At 45.1% G+C, this 20,177-nt stretch overlaps 1 protein-coding gene across 1 annotated transcript; it reads right to left on the reverse strand.

Annotated features, from left to right (window-relative positions):
- Window positions 1-7,539: 7,539 nt before the first annotated feature.
- LOC129327894 (vomeronasal type-2 receptor 26-like) lies at window positions 7,540-17,729 on the reverse strand. Its single transcript, XM_054976642.1, has 5 exons — window positions 17,509-17,729; window positions 16,228-16,519; window positions 11,419-11,693; window positions 10,208-10,317; window positions 7,540-8,450 (listed from the first exon to the last, which is right to left on the reverse strand). Exons 1-5 carry the CDS (start codon window positions 17,727-17,729, stop codon window positions 7,540-7,542), a joined length of 1,809 nt encoding a protein of 602 aa, XP_054832617.1.
- Window positions 17,730-20,177: the final 2,448 nt, after the last annotated feature.

Below are 20,177 nucleotides of genomic sequence, written 5' to 3' on the forward strand. Positions count from 1 at the left end.
GTCAGTCACAGCTCTCTCAGAACTCTCTCAGCCCCACCCACCTCACAGGGTGATTATTGTTGTGGAGATAATAATAACACACTTTGTAAACCACTCTGAGTGGGCATTAAGTTGTCCTGAAGGGCGGTATATAAATCAAATGTTGTTGTTATTAATAGGATGCCAGACCTTCCACTCTAATGTAGACTTGCCAAGCCCACCAACATCGGGTGCCCCCTGCTAGCACTAAGGTGGCCAGCAGAGGGGTGGTTGAGAAATGTCAACAGTTTCCTGGCTTGCTAACATCACTTGTCGTGCACATGAAAGTGACATCCATGTGTTGCTGGGTGATGCTGGAGACAATCTGGTATTTGGGCAACACTTTCTAAGTTTAAACTATAAAGCTTTGCCCAAATAATATATTGTCCCCAGTGTCTCATAGTGATGCTCTGTCATCCCTTTGGGCACATGGGGAGTGATCAGCACATCACTAGCAGTCAAATGACAGCACCAGCTGGTTGCCAGAGGGAATTTGGCAACTCTACTATAATGTATCAGTCTATGGAAGACAGGCTATGTTGAAGCAGACTCACAACCCTTGCAGCAAGAAATCAGGCTCTTGAGTAAATGGGTTTTTATGGAGATAGCTTGGCTTCACCATAGGATATCCATCCATAGGATACACAGAAGCAGTTTAAAGGCAACTGGTGGTACACAGGCTCCTTGTTAGGAATGACACATTTGGTACATGATACAATATATCTATCCCTCTACATGTCGCCCCCCACCTCCAAGTCCATCCATCAGAACATAATCTATAGCGGGGCGGAAGGAGCTGTTCCAAGACCACTGCGACAAGCCATTTGAGATAAGGGGTCCGCTGTACTGGAATCTGGAAAGCAACAAGGGAGCAGGTGCACAAGGCTATTGCAACATATATCTAAGCTGGGTAGCAATATGGAGGGGCTGTGGGCAACAGACCTGACATAATGCAAGACTGGTGGTGTGTGTTGCGGAAGTCCTGGATTTAGCATACTCCAGGAAGTTCTGATATCACTAATTGAATTCCCCACCAGCAGTCAAGCTCCATGCTGTAAGGTGGATACAATGGGGATAACACAAAGCCATTTCAGCCACATTTCCCATAGATCATTCAACCCAGGGAACTGTAACAGACAGCCCTAGACCACTCCCATCAGGGATTCAGATACTGGCCATTTCTTTAAAAATATTTTAATTTTCCAAACATATAAAAATCATCTTATTATATAAAAGAGTAAGCGTATTCTAGACAACTCACTTCCTACTCTGGTGCTCCATCAGAGAGCACTGCTGCAGCAGGAAACTTAGGCTGAGATCAGGAGTGAAGCAGGTGGCAATGCCTGCTCCCCACCTTTACCCAACCAGGATCAGGACGGAAGCAGGAGGCAATGCCCACCTCTCCTTCACTCTGCTAGAATCAGGAAGGAAGAAGGTGGCAATTCCTGCTCCCAGCCAACATCTGGCTGGGATCAGGAGTGCAGCAGGTGGCAATGCCCCCCACCCCCCAACCTGGCCAGGATCAGAAAAGGAGCAGGAGGCAATGCTCACATTCCACCTTCACCCAGTCAGGAACAGGAGCGGAGAAAGTGACAATGCTCAGCCATCTGGCTTCATCCAGCCAGGATCAGGCACTGAGCAGGTGGCAATACCCGCCCTTTCACCTTCATCCAGCCAGAGCAGATAGCAATTCCCACCCCCGCCTTCACTCAAACAGGATCAGGAGGGAAGCAGGTGGCAAACCTCACCCTCAACTTCACCCGGCTGGGATAAGACACGGAGCAGGTGGCAATGTCTGTCCCCCTTCACCCGGCCAGGATGAGGTGCGGAGCTGGTGGCAATGCCCACTCCCCACCTTCACCCAGCTGGGATCAGAAGAGGAGCATCAGGCAATGCCCATCTCCCACCTTCACCCAGTTGGGAACAGGAGCAGAGCAAGTGGCAATGCCCGCCCAGCCTCCTTCATCCAGCCAGGATCAGGCACTGAGCAGGTGGCAATACCTGCCCTTTCACCTTCACCCAGCCGGGATCAGGAGCAGAGTAGATGGCAATGCCCTTCCCCCCACATTCACTTAAATGGGATGAGGAGTGAAACAGGTTCCAAACCTCACCGACTTCACCTGGCCAGGATCAGGCACAGAGGAGGTGACAATGCCTATTCCCCTTCACCTGGCCAGGATGAGGCATGGAGCTGGTGACAATGCCCAATCTCCACCTTCACCCAGCCAGAATCAGGAGCAGAGCAAGTGGCAATGCTCACCCACCTGCCTACATCTGGCTGGGATCAGGCACAGAGCAGGTGGCAATGCCTGCCCACCCACCTTTCTTTCAGCCAGGATCAGGCACTGAGCAGGTGGCAATACCTTCCCTTTCACCTTCACCCAGCCAGGATTAGGAGCAGAGCAATTGGCAATGCCCACCCACACACCTATATCTGGCTGGGATCAGGCGTGAAGCAAGTGGTAATAGCCCCTGCTTTTACCCAATGGGGGTCAGGAGCAGAGCAGGTGGCAATGCCTGCCCCCTGCCTTCACTTGGCCAGGATTAGGAGTGAAGAAAGCGGTAATGCCCACCCCCCACCTTCACCCAGCCAGGATGAGGAGCGGAGAAGGTGGCAATGCCCACCTTCCACCTTCACCTGGCCAGAATCAGAAACAGAGATTTGGCAATGCCCAACCACCTCCTTCTTCTGGCCAGGATCAGGAGCAGACCAGGTGGCAATACCTGCTCCCTGCCTTCACCTAGCAGGGATAAGTAGCAGCACTGGTGGCAATGCTTGCCTTCCGCCTTCACACAGCTGGGAACAGGAACAGAGCAGGTGGCAATGCCTGCCCTCCCACCTTCACCCAACAGGGATAAGAAGCAGCACTGGTGACAATGCTTGCCCTTCGCCTTCACCCAACTGGGATCAGGCATGGAGCAGGTGGCAATGCCCACTCTGTGCTTTCACCCAGCCATATCAAGAGATGTGCAGATGACAATGCCCACCCCTGCCTTCAACCAGCTGGAATCAGGAGTGCAGATAGCAACAATGCCCATGCCCTTCACCTGGTTGGGTGAAGGCATGGAATAGGACACAATGCCTGCCTCCTTCACCTGGCTGAGATTGGGTATAGAGGAGGCAGCAATGCCCATCCTCCTTCACTTGGTCTGGATCAGACACGGAGTAGGTGGCAATGACCACCCCCCCTTCACTAAGCTGGGATCAGGTGCAGAGCAGGTGGCAATGCCTGCCCCCTGCTTTCACCCAGCCACACACCCCCACCTTCACCTGGCCAGGATCAGTCATGGAGGAGGAGGGAATGCCTGCCTGCCCATCGTCCCCTTTCTAGAGCCTATTGTATTTTTTCTAACAATGGGCTTTATTGCTAGCACTATATAAAAGAGTAAGAGTGTTCCAGACAACTCACTTTCTACCCTGGTATGCTTCCAGAGGGTGCTGCCATGGCCGGAAACCCAGGCTGGGATCAGGAGCAGAGCAGGTGGCAATGCCTGCCCCTGCCTTCACCCAGCCAGGACCAGGAATGGAGCAGATGGCAATGCTCACCAATCACCTTCACCTGGCTGCAGAGCAGGAGGTAATACTCAACCCAACCTTCACCTAGCTGGAATCAGGAGCAGAGCAGGTTGCAATACCTGCTTCTTGCCTGCACTTGGCCAAGATCATAGATGGAGCAGGTGGAAATACCTCCCCCCCCCTTCACCTGGCTGTGATCAGGAGTAGAGTAGGTGGCAATGCCCACCCACTCCAGCTTCATCCAACTGGAATAAGGAGTGGAGGAGGTGGCAATACCCACCCCTCCACTTTCACCTGGCTGGGATCAGAAGTGGAGGAGGAGGCAATGCTCACCCCCAGCTTCATGCTGCCAGGATCAGGAGCTGAACAGATGGCAATGCCCTCTCCCACCTTCACCCGGGTGGGATCAGGAGCAGAGCAGGTAGCAGTGCTTGCCCTCCAACTTCACCCAGCCGGGATCAGGAATGGAACAGGTTTTGTCACTCACTCCACCTGATAGCATGCTGTGTTATAGCATCTGCTTTACTGTGTTATTGCATCTGCTTCAGCAAGAACTGAGGTTGTGCAAAGAAGTAGGGGTCACAATGGGAAAGTGGAAGTAAATCATTTGATTGGCAAATTGATATTAAAGGACAATTCATCACAGTCACTAAGTGTCAGAATTTGTGGGTTCATGTAATGGCATGGTGGAATGCTACCAAAGAAATCCATCCAAAAGTCATTCTAAAGAAAGGGGTTGCATGTATGCACTCAGAACCAAGAGACCATTGAGGTAATTTCCCCTGTCTGCTCAGTTCGTAGAGGCATCATGGACCTATTGCCACATCTAGATGCCTAGGAAAGGCTAGGGCCCAGAAGAGGAGGCTAGGTGGGGAATTTTCCAGTGGAGTGCAGAAACATGCAAAGCTGTCACACAGGGCACAGAAGTCAAAGATGTGACCTGATCTTTCTACCAGATTAGCACAATTGACGAGTGGTAGTGAACCTGGCCTAGGCTGCAATAATCCTGTCTTGTTGAGGTGACTGTGGACCTGTTTGACAAGGTTAAGTAATGGTTGTTGGGGGTTTTCCGGGCTGTATTGCCGTGGTCTTGGCATTGTAGTTCCTGACGTTTCGCCAGCAGCTGTGGCTGGCATCTTCAGAGGTGTAGCACCAAAAGACAGAGATCTCTCAGTGTCACAGTGACACTGAGAGATCTGTGACACTGAGAGATCTCTGTCTTTTGGTGCTACACCTCTGAAGATGCCAGCCACAGCTGCTGGCGAAACGTCAGGAACTACAATGCCAAGACCACGGCAATACAGCCCGGAAAACCCCCAACAACCATCGTTCTCCGGCCGTGAAAGCCTTCGACAATACAAGGTTAAGTAAGTTCACTGGCCACTAGTTCATAGCTGTGGGGACTCCTAGGGTCAGGTGACAGTGTCTATGCTCCCGTGATTAAAATCCAGGGTTGTATTGTCTTGGGCCTTGCCTTTGAGTTTCACAGTTTGGCCATGGGGTTATTACTTGATTTAGATCACCAAGGACACTGTCGTAAAGGGAGCAACATGTCGGGGGTTAACCATCCTTTTCAGAGAAGTGAAGGAGAAGGATGAGGTGGACCTGAGGAGGGAGATAAATGAATGAGATTTAGGAGGTTTACTGCACCTGGGCCAGGCGGTTGATACCTGGCCTCTTTTATGGGAGTTTCAGCAGCTGGTGGGGCACCAAGCCTTGTCTCCAGGGTGTTGTCACCTAGAAGTGGAGTTTCAGGCACCTCCCTGCCTAGGGGCCCAATGGCTTCTGGGTTTGGTTCAGGGGCACTGGTGGGTTCAGCAGTGGCCCATTGACCAGTCAGAATGGAGATCTTACTACTTGGATTTACATGCTTGGGCCTTACATGCTTGGATTTTTCCAATCCTCATGGTAGTTGGATTGTGGGGGAGGAAATTAGACAACCCCTCATCCCCCTTCACATGGACGATTAGGCAATGGTCCCCATACCTAACCTTCTTTCATCCAAGTCACATAGGATCTTGAGATGGATCCTAGAGTCCGGCATTTATATTTCAAGGCAGCACTGGTCTCACCTGCAGATGGAATAGTGCAGCTTGTACCTTGGATTCCCTGAGCTATGCTGTGGGGAGGGCCATGGTTGCTTGGCAACCAGGTTCCATCACTCCCGTTATGAGGTGTACCTATGAGGCCAGGAGTCGCTGGACAGAAGTGTTGTTAGGCTAAGGCGCAGGTTGTTCTGTAGGGATTATGGCTGAGCCAGTGGATCTCTGCCACAGTTATGGGGGAGTGGAAAGTTAAGGAGCTTGCCTCATATCCAGCAGCAACCATCAGGTGGCTTAGGTACCTTTAGGTTCACCTCCAGGTTTCCTACTGGTGCTCAACTGCCTGCAAGGCAGGGAATGGTGAGAAAGGGAGGAACATCACCAGAGTTCTGATTCATTGACATGACAGCTTGTGCACCCAGAAGATACATCAGTGTATCTGCAGGGGACACTGGGAACATTCTTGTATTTGGGTCAAAATCTATGGTTAAACCATGGAGTTATGGCCAAATACCCGAGTCCAAAGCATCCACTGGCAATGCTCTTATGTCACTTTCAGGTACACAGGGAGTAATATCAGTTCCTTGACAGGAATGTAATAATGTAGCCCCACCTGGTGAGCCCCACCTACCTGGTATTTCCCCCTACCCCACACCAGTTGAGAGTAGGGATCTGGCAACCTTTCTGCAATGGGAGAGGTCTCAGACACCTGCCACTTTGACCACTGGTGCCTCAGGTGCAAGCAGGAAGAAATGAGGAAAAACTGGTGCATTGTGCTGGCTTCCTGAACTCACATCTGGTAAAAAAAATCAAAAGTGTCACAGAGGAAATTCTAGCATTTACAAAAACTGATAAAGCACCTAAAAAACTTCCTACTTAGGAAGTAATGCAAGCGCAACAGTGTGAGGCCAGTGCACCAAGCGCCACGCCTCCAATTTCTCCTGGGGCAGCTGGATGCAACCTAGCAGATATGCATGTTGATGTTTATGCTTTGTTTTAGCTCCGTTTTCAGATTTCTGCCCCGTTCCGGACTTCTGCAATCCCAGTCGTATTGCGTTGTTTGTTGGATGTCCCATGCTGTTGATTATATTGACTTACACTATTTAAGCCTTGAGTCTGATTGAAAAAGGCAGACAGTAAATAATATAAATACATAAAGATTGTGAAATGAGTCAGTAAGACCAGAGATGCTCAATGGGACCAAAGGTCTATTTAGCCAAGCAACCTGTCTCTGAACGTGGTTAGTTAGATGCCCTCTCCCAAGTAGGAAGATAAGTGTGGCGGATCTTTCCCATCTTTCTGGTTTATGTATACTTAGAAAATATCCTCTTGGAAAAAAACATCCTTGGAATGGATTACAGGGGGAAAACACTATCATCCCCCTCCCCACCAATTTTGCCTGGTCTTCCCCCACCTGAGCCACTTCAGGTCTCTATAAACGCATGAACAAGACAATGGAAATAAACTTGTAAATGGTTGAATAAAATGGAATGCAAGAAAGTGCAAGGTGTGCTATTGTTTCTGAAAGCACATCCCTAGAGGCAATGGTGACTCCACCAGATATGCTACCAGGGTCATATGACTTTGAGGAGGTCCCTGGAATCCCAACAGTCAGAAAAACTAGGTTTTATCAGCTCCCACCATTTCTGTATCCACTGCAAGCCAGATTGGTTGACTCAGCCACTAAATTTAGAGCTCCCTATAATGTAAAATGCTATTTCCCTAGGAGAGCAACTTCCCTCCCCCCTCCCTCCTATGGCCCAGGAAACCTGTAAAATAGATGGCATACAAGTTCCCTATAACAGACAGCAAAAAAATTGGGTGAGAGACAGCAGGACACTTTTTATTGTCTTTGGGGATTGCGATAATCATTGTTTCAGGTCACATTTTAAAAATTTCTACTTGAGTTATAAGTTGCATGTACATCATGCAAGGATAGCAAGGAGTCCCCCACTCTTGCATTCAATTTAAACAGTTCACTTTTCTCATTAGATGCTCTTTGTTATTAAGATCAGGCCTGATGATGATAATGTAGCATTTGGGAAGGAAGATGCAGCCCAGCAAGCCAGCACTGGAGGCCAAGATGGAGAAGACCTGCACGGCTACCATGTATTTCCCCATTGTGCTCAGGTAGGTGGGCACAAAGGACACCCAGACACTGCAAAAGACCAGCATGCTGAAGGTGATCAGCTTAGCTTCATTGAAGGCTCCAGGCAGCTTCCTGGCCAGGAAAGCCACCGTGAAAGAGATGGCAGCCAGGAAGCCCATGTAGACCAGGGCACCATAAAACATGATGATAGACCCTTCGTTGCATTGCAATGTGATCTGTCCAGGTTGGGAGCTCATGTCAGACTCTGGGAAGGGGGGAGAGATTCCCAGCCAGAGGGCACAGAGGACAACTTGGATAGCGGGACAAGAAATAACAATGAAGTTGGCCAAACTCTTCCCCAGCCATTTCTTCATCCTGTTCCCTGGTTTGGTGGCCATGAAGGCCACCACCACAGTGATCGTTTTGGCCAACACAGAAGAGATGGCAACTGAGAAGATGATGCTGAAGGCAGTTTGTCGGAGAAGGCAGGTCACCTTCCTTGGCTTGCCAATGAAGAGAAAGCAGGAGAGAAAGGAAAGCAGGAGGGAGGTGAGAAGAATATAGCTAAGATCCCGGTTGTTGGCTTTGACTATGGGGGTATCTAGGAATTTAATGAAAAGTCCTAAAACAGAACAAGTGATTAGGGACAAGAACAGAGGAAAGACAGCTAGGCTGATCCCCAAAGGTTCTTCATAGGAGAGGAAAGTTATGGTCTTTGGGACGCATCGAGTTCTGTCCTTGTTTGGATGCTGGTCTTCTGGGCATTTGTCACAGCGTTCTGCATCTGGAAAAGAATAGGAGTGACTTCAGTATTAGGAATTGACATTGACAATAAATCTGTGTTCTAAAATATTCAATAAAGGAAATTTTTGCGGATAATATATCATTCACTTAAAAAATATTGTTCCGTTTGGTTTGGGCTCTCTGTCTGGCCGCTGTGAGAAACTATATGGAACTTTGGTCTGATACAGAATGGCTCTCTTGCCTTTTGTTCAGAGAGGTTAGAACATGCAAAATTGGGGCTATGTGCACAGTTCCTTCTTGTGCCATTGACAATGATGACAACTGAACCTTCTCACCTTTCTACAATTTAGGGCAGAGACTTTCCTCCTCATGAGAAAGAGATGAAATTGTGCCCCCCTCTGCAGAATAGCTACTGTCTGAGATCTGAACCTTGCTTTTGAAGGGTCTTGCTATCATTTTGAGCCTGTGAGGGGACAGAAGCTCCTATGGGAAGCATCTGAGTTGCCATTTACATTAGGGAGGAGTGGCAAACTGTTATAAGTGCCAGCCAGTAGCTTCTGACGTATGTCAACCCTGTGAATTAATGCCTTCTGAAATGTCCTATAATTACCAGCCTTGCTCAGGTATTGCAAACTGAAGGCCATGGCTTCCTTTACTGAGTCAACTATCTCATGTTGGATCTTTTCCTACTGCCAGCCCATTTTTTCTACATAGGTAAAAGAGGCTCCCCTGGTAATAGAATAAATACTGAACATGGAAACCCATAACCATGGGCATCAAAGTACAAATGTGTGTGAAAAAATCAATCTGTATGATATGATATAAGTATAATATATAATATTATTATAATATTATAATATATTATAATATAATATATCCATCCACATAATACTCAGTAATCAATCACAAATCAATGCAAATATATCAAACAGTTACAAAAGTCCTATATCCTGATTGTTGGCCAAAGTTGTACAGTCAGTATTAATCCAAGTTATATTAAGTATAATAAATTCTTCTCCTTTCTCTTTTCTTGTTGGTGCATGAAAGATGGGTGATCTGGATGGAGCACTGTAGCTGTCCAATATTTTTTATTTTTTATTTCCAATATTTTTTATTTCCAATAGTTTTATTGTAGAATTAAAAGCCCAATGAAAAGGGCATAAAGCAAAAGAAAAAGAAAGTAAATGAAGCTTATAAGAAGAAAGAAAACAGAGCTTAAAAATAGAAGAAAACCATAATACATATTTAATTTCCATTCTTTTTTACAACACAATAAGATACGAGTTGCCATGTAAGTCCTAAATGTAGGCAACAGTATCTATTCTCTTTTTTTTTTACAGTTGGAACAATAATGGGCGAGAAAACTCCCTGTGAGCCCAACAACAGGCCAGCTGATTATTAAATATATTTCATGTGTCTGCCTCTTCAGAGTCCAATACCGAGTGTGCCACAAACTAATCTTCAATAAAAATTTACCCTTCATAAAATGTACTTGTCAAGCCATATACAGTTCCCAAATTTGATTTTAATAAACTCGCCAAATACAAAGGCTACAGTGTCTCTACTGCCGTTCTCGGCACACCTCAGGTCTCAGCTATGCGGGCCCCACCAAGAGAAAGATTAATTAAACAGCTTGTGACTCTCAGGTTAAAGGTACAGATATTCATAAGTTAAAGGTTCATTGTCCATAGTGTAATGACAGACAGGAAACTGGAGAGTGGAAGAAACTGCTCAGATCTTGCCTCATAACCCTCATTTTTTTTTTGCCTTTAAGGTAATGCTTTTGGCATCACCCACCTTCCTGTGTGGAGATGGTCCCTTCCGGGCATGGATCACAGTCATAGCAGCAAAATGGCTTCCCTTCCTGAGCCTTCTTGGCATATCCAGGCTGGCAGCTCTTGGTACACCTGGAACGGGGCAGGGGCTAACCAGCAACAGCAACAGCAACAGAAACAATAGGTTAGTTTTGTTGTTGTTGCAAATGCACCATACTTGGAAAAGGCTCAACAGCACTTCTAGTTTGTGGCCTGCTGACTAGTCTGTGGCTGACTACTGACTTCAGGGAATTGTCTCATTCAGCAGGCACAGTTATTAGAACAGACCTGTTTATGTACATTCAAGATCCAACTTGTACTGCAAGCTTTACTGACTGGATAGGAACAGGGACAGCGTACTCAGCTGGATAATGTCACTTCTGGGAGTTTGCCCCCCACTGATTGTCACCTGAAAACCCCATTTTTACCGTACCTTTTCCCACAATGGGGATCCAAAGCAATTCACATCTCATTTTAACTTCACACCAACCCTGTGAGGTAAGTGAGGCTGATAGTGGTGACTGGTTCAAGGTCACCCAGTTAGCACCATGGCAGAGCAGGAATTCAAACCTGGCTCTCCCACATCCCAATCTCAACCCAGACATTTGGATGAGATGAGCAAGTCATGTGGTAGTAAGTAACCTGGAGGTTGCTACCACACCTGCTCCTAATGAGACTTCCCTCAGGCTGCCAATTCTGTTGTGATTGCTTAATAATGACAAACAGATTATTAAATCTTAACAAATGAGAAATGGAATAAAAGAAAAATAGTATATTTCCCAACCTGGGTTAATATCTTGGGGAACAGAATGTCATCCTTCTCAATGGTGAGTTTGAGGTCTGGGGATGCCTGTCTCTCTACACTCCCCACCTTCACTCCAACAACAGACTTATTGGGGAATCCCATCCATTTTGTGATATCAAAATCCACTGTGACATCCCCATTCTCGTCCCAATATGCTTCACCCATGGAAGTGTTGTAAAGAGGGACTTCCCTTAGGAAAATGTGGAGCTGGAATGGAAGTGAAAAGCCAGGCATTTAAAAACTAGGAGGCAAAACTAGGAGTTCCATCTTGTGGAACGAGTTGCTATGAGTTGGTTGCGACTTGATGGCACATTATTCACTACTATTCATCAAGTTATGTAAAAAGGAGAAGAAATACCTGCCACGGCTGCACTCTTGGGAGGCCCAACCTTTCCGTGGCTAATGTCTGCTTGGATCTTGATGAGTACGCAGCATGTATGGCCCGTGCCACAGTGAAGATGGCATCGAAAGTATTGGAAATATCTAGAGACAGGATAGTTTCCATCAGATCCTGGGAAAGGGTCTCCCGATTTTTTCTTTCTCTGCATCTTACATTCCATTTCATAGTCAACAAAGGCTTTGAATAGAAACAATCAAATGAGTTCATCCCAAATGCCACCATTTTACTTCCCATATTAATGTCCACATTTATCCTTTTGTTTCTCTGCATGGAGAAAGAAAAAAATCCCTGTATATAATGAAAAAATGTGACCATACTTGAAAAGTAGATGGTGAGGTCCCATGAAGCTGTTGTGATCCAGACTTTCCCCACAGGGGGCTTGATCTGCTCTTCAGCTGCTCTGTGTATACTGAAGGGTATAATTGGAAAAAACAGTGGCTCCCCAAAATAAACAAATACATGGACTTTTCTCCATAAGTGAAATGCAGCAGAGGACAGGAATGTGTTTGCTATCTGTTCTTCACGGGCTGTTGCTTGGATGCTCAGAGAGAAGGCAACACAAATGCCACCCTTGCTGGCCAGAGGGGGGAAGATTTTCATGAATTGTTCTCCATTCTCAGTATCTGGTGCAATGAGACCGATCCACGTCCAGTGGAAATGCAGGAGCAGTTTGAGAATCCCCAGGTATTGTGTTTCCTGGTTTGGAATTATCTGATAGAGAAAAGGGAACTGAGCTGGATCATGAAGGACATGGGAAATGAGCCCATAAGTGACCTAGGAAGGAAAGGAAGAGATTGCAGCAAAATCCCAGCCGCTGTGATGGAAGAAAGCCCATGTAATGCGAGGGTGATTTATATATTTCTGGGAGCATGGAATGAGTGCATATGTGATTGACATACATTTTGCCCATCCATGTGAATTTGGACAAAGCTACCCAGTATTAGGAATAAAACTTTCTCCAGAGCAGCTTTCCAAGTCTATTTGTTTATTTGTGTAACATCTTCTGTACACAAGGGCACCCTTATGTACACAAAACAACACTTGGGAAATACACTACCATAAAAAACTTGGTTACAAATCTAAATCTTGTAATCTAATAATAATAGCAATAATAATAACATTGGCTTTATATACCGCCCTTCAGGATGACTTCACACCCACTCAGAGTGGTTTACAGAGTTTGCTATTATTATCCCAACAACAACAAACACCCTATGAGGTGGATGGGGCTGAAAGAGCTCCTAGAAGCTGTGGCTGACTCAAGGTCACCCAGCTGGCTTCAAGTGGAGGAGAGGGGAATCAAACTCGGCTCTCCAGATTAGAGTCCCATACTCTTAACCACTAAACCAAACTGCATAAACTCTGGGATAACACCCATTTCTTCTCCAAGGATTTCCAGGATAAATGGGTCTATCTTTGTAGGATGAGATGGTCAGAAGGAACCCATCCATGTAGGATGCTCCCAGGCACTGGGCCTGATTTAACATGGGGTGTTTTCTCTTCTGTTACTGAAATCTTAAACTCTGGGCTTGCAAGAGTCATCTAGAGTGCCTCATGAAGCCCTATAAAATAGGAAACGATCCATGCTCAGGAATGCCTCCAGCCCCCTGGTTCCTGCTTAGTTCCTGCCCCGAGAGTACAGGTGCCAAAATGGTGGTGGGGGGGGATGCAGTCAGATCAGACTCAGAGGAGGTAAAACATCAATTAAATTATAAAATGAGGCCCCATTTTAAGCCAGTTCATCATTAGAGTAACATCTCGGTTACCTGAGATTATTTCAGATTCCAGCCCCCGCAAAATGTAGTGTTTGTAACAGAAAAGGACAAATATTAACAGCAGACTTAAAGTGACTTTCACATCTAAACACATCAAAGAGAGCAATCTTGTCTACTTCCTTGAGCCTCAGTGAGAAAAGCGGGATATAAATGACATAAATAAATAAATAAATAAATAAATAAATAAAGACCCTTCCTATGTACCTGACCCCAAGACTTCTCTAAACAAGTTGTCTGTCATTGTTTTTTATTTTAATCATAATATTAGCCTGTAATAATAATAATATTATAATAGCATCCATTTATATACTGCCCTTCAGGATGATGTAACACCCATTCAGAGTGGTTTACAAAGGATGTCATTATTATCCCCACAACAAAACACCCTGTGAGGTGGATGGGCCTGAGAGAGCTCTGAGAGAGCTGTGACTGACCCAAAGCCACTCCACTAGTTTCAAGCCGAAGAGTGGGGAATCACCATCTCCTGTCATATTTAGATTTTATCCAAGATATATGTTACCAAAGAAAAGTTAAAAAGCTATAAATAATTAGCCTTATAAAGTTTGCATCTGTGACCTACATTTCAGGTAAAAAGTTTCATCAAAGCCTACCTGCTATCAAATCTTCCTTTCCAAATTATAGTGAATGCAAACCATTTAATTTAATCCACTCAGATATTTGTGGTCTTCTATCTGTGCAGACTTTGTGAAAGCACAGATATTTCTCAACATTCCTAGATAACCACGTCAGATACACTGTACTATATCTCCTCCTCAGTAAAATATCCATGATGCTGGATCATCTTAAACACTATACACCTATGGTCCAGAATAAATTTGGAAGGAAACCACAGATCCTGCATTCAGGTAATGGCACAGAATACATGTCACATGTCACACAGTAACTCCTGAGAGGAAGGCATGCAACACCAGACAACAGTAGCATATAATCCAGAACAAAATGGAGTGGCAGAAAGGAAAATAGGTCATTACTAGACATGGTGACATGTATGTTGCGTGATGCTCATCTATCAATTGAATGTTTGGGAAAAGTAATAATGGCTGCTACATATCCCCAGAACAAGATAATAACAATAACAATAATAACAACAACATTCTATTTACATACCGCCCTTCAGGATAACTTAATGTCCACCCAGAGCGGTTTACAAAGTAAGTTATTATTATCCCCACAGAACACCCTGTGAGATGGGTGGGGCTGAGAGACCTCTGAGAGAGAGCTGTGACTGACCCAGGGTCACCCAGCTGTGTGGGGGGAGGGGGGTTTCAGAGTAAAATTGAACTTGGAGAAGAATTCTTCCCACCGCAAGTGTTTGACGCACAATCTGTGTGGGAAGCGTAAGGCCTCTAAGTTTTTATGATCAGTCCCTTAGCTCCCTTTAACCAGTGTCTCCAAGTAGTTAACGCTAATTTAATAGCCGAAGCTTCTTTGTCCCAGATCGCCCAGTGACATTCAGTCTCAGAGAATTTTTTTGACACATAGGCACAGGGGTGCAACTTTCCCTCATCATCTGTTTGCAAGAGTACCCCTCCCCATCGCAATGTCGCTAGCATCCACTTGCACAATAAACACGATTTTCATCTTGGTGCTGCAGAACAGGTTCTGAGGTAAAGTTTCTTTAAGTGGTCGAATGTCCCTTGAAATTTCTCTGGAGACAGCCACTTTTAGGTCAGCAATGGAATGTTCTGGAAGATTAAAATGTTTGCCCACTGTTTTTTGAGTGTTTTGATTTCTAATGTCAGATTTATGTCCGTTTATTCTTTTGTACATCTGACGAAGAGAGCTGTGGTTCTCAAAAGCTCATGGTACAATAAAGTTGCTTAGTCTTAAAGGTACTACTGGACTCTTTGCTATTCTGTGTTCTGGCACCCACCTTGTGCAACACCCTGCCAAAGGAAGGGCCCCTCACTTCTACTATTCTGTTATTAAGAGCAGGTGTGGCATAGTGCGTAGAGTGTAAGGCTAGCATCTAGAGAAGCCATGTCTGAATCTCCACTCTGCCATGAAAACTTGATTGGTGACCTTGGGCTGGTCATGCAGTCTCTGCCTAAGCTAGCTGATTGGGTTGTTGTGAGGATGAACTGCAGGAAAAGAGAATAATGTGAGGCACTTTAGTCCCCATTGGGGGGAAAGGCAGTGTATAAATGAAGTAAATAAATAAATAAGAGAAGTGACGGGAATGACTGTGACTGGAGTGCGCCTACTCATTACAGGAACAAGCATGATCTTGATAGACGATTGGTCTTCTAGTAAAAATCAGCTTTCTGTGTCTTTTTGCTCCTGACCCATTCATCACCCTTTGCCCACTGGGGCAATATAGAGGACCTGAACTTAGAAGTCAACCTACTAAACCCCATCTCCTTCTCCTCCTGTTTCCTCCCCACAACAGCTTAAGCCTATTCATCTGCTTCTATCAGGACTGCAACATTATTATGCACACAAGATCACACCTTCTACCTTAAAAACATAAAAAAACTTTTGGGAGAGAGCTGAAATGAAACATGATGTGTAAGCAGTTCCAATTTGTTGAACGCAAAGAATTTTGCACTGTCTCATAGCCTCAGACTGCAGAGGGGGAATACAGAGATTCAAAGAGATAGTTATATAAGGACTCTCTAGTAAAGGGTCCAGTGGCACCTTTAAGACTAACCAAACTTATTGCAGCATGAGCTTTCAAGAACCACAGCTCTCTTCGTCAGATGCATCCTTCCTTCTAAAGGGATCACACAATGATGGTTCAGAAAGTGATGGGCATGTGTCATTTTTTTATTCTCTAGTGAAACAATGATTTGATATTGTTCCAAAACCTAGCCAGACCCATTGGACAATGGGGCAAAATAAACTTCTTCAAAGAGGAGGATGCAAAATATTAAGCTCTCTCAAAAACTACTGTCTGCTCCAAGAGGACCAGAAAAAAGCATGAATTTGCCTAAGAGATTAAAGGCTCAGAGAGTTGTCCCAAAGAAAACTTGGATTACCCCTGCCCCTTACCCCCTTCATACCAGTGGGATTTTGTAGATGCCCAGCACATTGGAAACATGGATGGGGATTTTAGACTCAGACTGGTCAAGAACTGCCAACAGGTTCTTCTGAGCTCCACAGTGATAGTTTGGAATATTCTCCTTCCCCATGAAGAGCAGATCGAACACACCATCATAAGTCAGCCTTGCATTGAAATAGTTATCGTAGATGTCGTAACCCAGAGTTATGTTGGGCAAGATCCTGGGATTCCGATTGATCTCCTGAATGGCGAGCAGGAAGGACAAGATGATGGCATATTGTGTGTTTGAAGCACTGCCAAAGGAAGGAAATATATTCTCATCAATCTATTCATTGAAATCATCACGCCAGTCCCTGGCTTCATTTCCAGGGGAAAAAATGTCTGGATTCTACTCATAGATCTGTACATATTTTATGTCCTTTCCTGGGCTGAAGGGAAGAACTTTGTACAAAGAAAACAGCTGTCTGCTATTTAGAAACCATGATGTACCTCCGGTGCTGGAAAGGGGAACACACAACTTCCAAAGTCAAATCAGTGTTCCAGAGGATGCTCTTGAACTGCCTTTTCCCAAATCACATTGCAACGATTTCTGGTTTCCACATGGAGACGGGATTTTGTGGTTTCTCAGCTGCTGGTGCAGCTGCAGATAAAGCCCAGCAGCAATGGAACCTCGACATGGGAGGTTTCCCCACTGCAGTCCTCAATAAGCTGCCAACCCAACCCTCGTTTCAGCCACCAGGACTTTTGTATTTTTTATCTTTAATAGTTCAAAAAGGAACCTTCGCAAAGAGAAGAAAATGAAATGACTCAGTGTGTGGAAAGTGGCGTCTTGCTGCTCAAAACACAAAATAAGAGTGTCAGTGAAAGATGCCAACTCCCCCCCCCCATATTCACTCTAAAAAAGAAGTCACTGGACCTAACAACATCTCATGTCCGTTCACTTGTTCATCTTCCAACATTCTATCTGCCCTCAAGTGTCAGCAGTGCCTTTCTACTGTCGAAATCAGACAAACGTGTCAGTCCTTATACAAAATAATAAATGGGCATAAATCTGACAATAAAAAATCACAACACTCAAAAAAATTGGGAGAACATTTTAATCTTCCAGGGCATTCCATTGCTGGCCTAAGAGTGGCAGTTCTCAAAGAGAGAAATTTAAAGGGAAGATTACAATGCGGAACTACTGAATTTGAGTTCACGCACAATAGACACCCCCACATGCCACTGAGCCTGAGTAGGGAATATGCTGCTTATAAGCCCTGGGATACCACAAATTACTTACTACTCAATTCCGATAAGGGGAGGCTTCTTAAAGGTGAATGGATGCAGAGAAGCAGACTTCAGAGACATGATCCCACCAATGAGGAGGTCTCCTAGCCTGTAATAATTCCATGGATCATTTAAATCGTTGAGCAAGTTCAGTGGGCATTTTGCTTTCAACGTCCCACAGATGGCATCATTGGGAAGCAGCACCACTGCCACTACCAAAACCAGTAACAGCATTCTGGATTTGGCCCTACAGAATCCTCCCTTGTGGCTGACCCTCAAATCCAGGAGCAGCTAGTTAGGAGAAGCCAAAACTCATTTCAAAATCAAGGCAGCGTAGACTCCAGCATTAGAGCAGAGACGTCAGATCCTGGAAGGAAAATATTGAAGCAAACATTGACAAAGTTCATTCCTGCCCCAAATCCCCGCCCAGATTCTATCCATCACAGGAGGTATTTATGCACCAGAAGAAGTTATTGTCTTTTGCTTTTGACCCTGATGATCATGTCATTGTTTTTGAAGTTTCTTTCTGAAGCAATCCCTTGATGAAAAGAACAACAAGCTGTTATTTTCATAATTATAAGGGGGACATTGTTTCTGCCACCTCAAACTTTCTGCTACTCTGGGCACAGCTGAAGAAAAATATGTTTGTTAGAACCCGTTATGGAGTAGCCTGCCTCATGAGATCAAGTCTCCCATGCACCTGGCTTTCCATCAACTATGCAAAACTGAATATTAAGTAAGGCTACAGGGCTGAAGTGTAATAAAACGGATCAGAAGGATACTCTAGTAAAAGGAGTTACTAGGGATTATACTACGTATTATCTGTTACTTTAAGTATGTTATGACTATGTACTTTCTGCATTGTTTAATTGGTCATGTTAATAGGATGCCAGGCCTTCCACTCTAATGTAGAATTGCCAAGCCCACCACACCGGACACTTCCTGCTAGCACTAAGGTATCCCACACAGGGCAAGCCTTCCCAGATAGAAAAACTGAAGCAAAAAGTGGAAAATCTCAATCCAGGGAATAGAATACTCACTGAAAGTTAACAAATTAATTAATGCCTTCTATTAAATATATTGGTGTAAAGTGTACAGAATCGATATGAACAATATTAATGTCTTTTACTACTACTATACAAAAATACATTCATGCACAAATACTTACATACAGAAAGACATGCTATAAATAGTACTCTGTTCCACGACTGGCTACGGCCAGGCAATAAATAACCAAAAGTCCAACAACACCATGGGTTGTATGTTCTGTTCTCTTATAGGTGTGTGGATCTGTGGTGCTCCAAGTAAATGTACAAAATCCAACAGGTAAGTGGGGGACAGGTCAAAGACCAAAGTCCAAACTGAACTTCCATCGAATCTTTTTCCTTCTGTAAATGGATCCAGAGATGTCAGGACTAGACATGGGCATGAACTGCATTATGAACGGAAAAAACCCACAAACAGCCCATTCGTCTGTTCGCAAACAAGCTTTTTCATGAGGCTGCATTCTAAATGAACAAGTGGTTGTTGCAAGCCTTGTTCGTCGCCTTCGTCAGCCATTTGTCAAGCCAGACAGTCTGGGGCCTTTCAATCAATTCCTCTAGCAACGGCAGGGACTGAACTCTGTCTGAACTCCTTCTGGCTTTCCTTCTGGCTTTAACCTTTCAAAGTACTTCCAGCAGAGAGTCCTGTTTTTTCCACTGTGAAGAGAAAATGACAACAGAGGGGGAGACCCATGCATCATACCTTTCCCGGGGTGCCATCTCTCTGAAACTTGGGGGTCTTTGGAGGACAGTGAGGACTATGTCCCCTGCAAATTTGGTGGGTATTGGACATTGGGAAGGTCAGTTTGTGTGGTGTTTAAAGGGCCCTTCCCCTTGCACGTGGCAGGAAAGGGCCCTTTATCAGCTGGCAGGCGGTAGGGGGGAATTCCCCCTGCCACCTGCTAGCTGATAGTTTAAAGGGATCTTTAAGGGGCCACAACCAACGAACAAGTTTTGAACAGGGTCAAGTTCATTACTATTTGTTGTTCATGGATGGCAACGAACAATGAACAGCTTGTTCATCCCCCCCCCCCCCCGTTTGTGTCCATGTCTAGTCAGGACTCAATCCTTCTGAGAACCCAGAACATTTTCTTGAGCATCATTCTAAAGAGACTGAATTTCATTTCTCTGTTACATGTCTCCTCTGAAAAGGATTCTGCTCACCAGCACACAAAATTGGCTCGCAAGGAAGCCTTCTGGAGTCATCATCTGAAACGTTTAAAACCCGATGGACTGAACTCTGAATTGTCTCTGATGTGCTTTTTGTAAATATTTGTGCACATGCTTCCCTGGTCATTCTCTGACCCTTTAAGAATTGTATTTATATTGCTAGTTTAGTCTTTGACAGCGGCCACACCTTTGGAGGTGCTTGCCTTCCCACCAAAGAGCTTCCTGGTGGTAATTTACTAATGTAAGTGTGAGTTTTGTTGTTTACAATGTTGTGTATTGTGTTACATGCTCTTTATGCATACTAAGGATGAGCTTCTGCCACCTTACTTTCAAATTCTTTTATTTTTCAGTTCAGGTGTTATTTGTATCGCAGCTCCTGAGGAAGACGTTTTGAAACACGTTCCTTGCCTGGCTCCTTCTAGAGTCGCTGGGATCTTGTGCCCCCAGGCATTCTTGCTGACACCTGCTA

The sequence above is a fragment of the Eublepharis macularius genome, chromosome 4 (assembly GCF_028583425.1).
Source record: "Eublepharis macularius isolate TG4126 chromosome 4, MPM_Emac_v1.0, whole genome shotgun sequence".
In the NCBI taxonomy this organism is placed as follows: domain Eukaryota; kingdom Metazoa; phylum Chordata; class Lepidosauria; order Squamata; family Eublepharidae; genus Eublepharis; species Eublepharis macularius.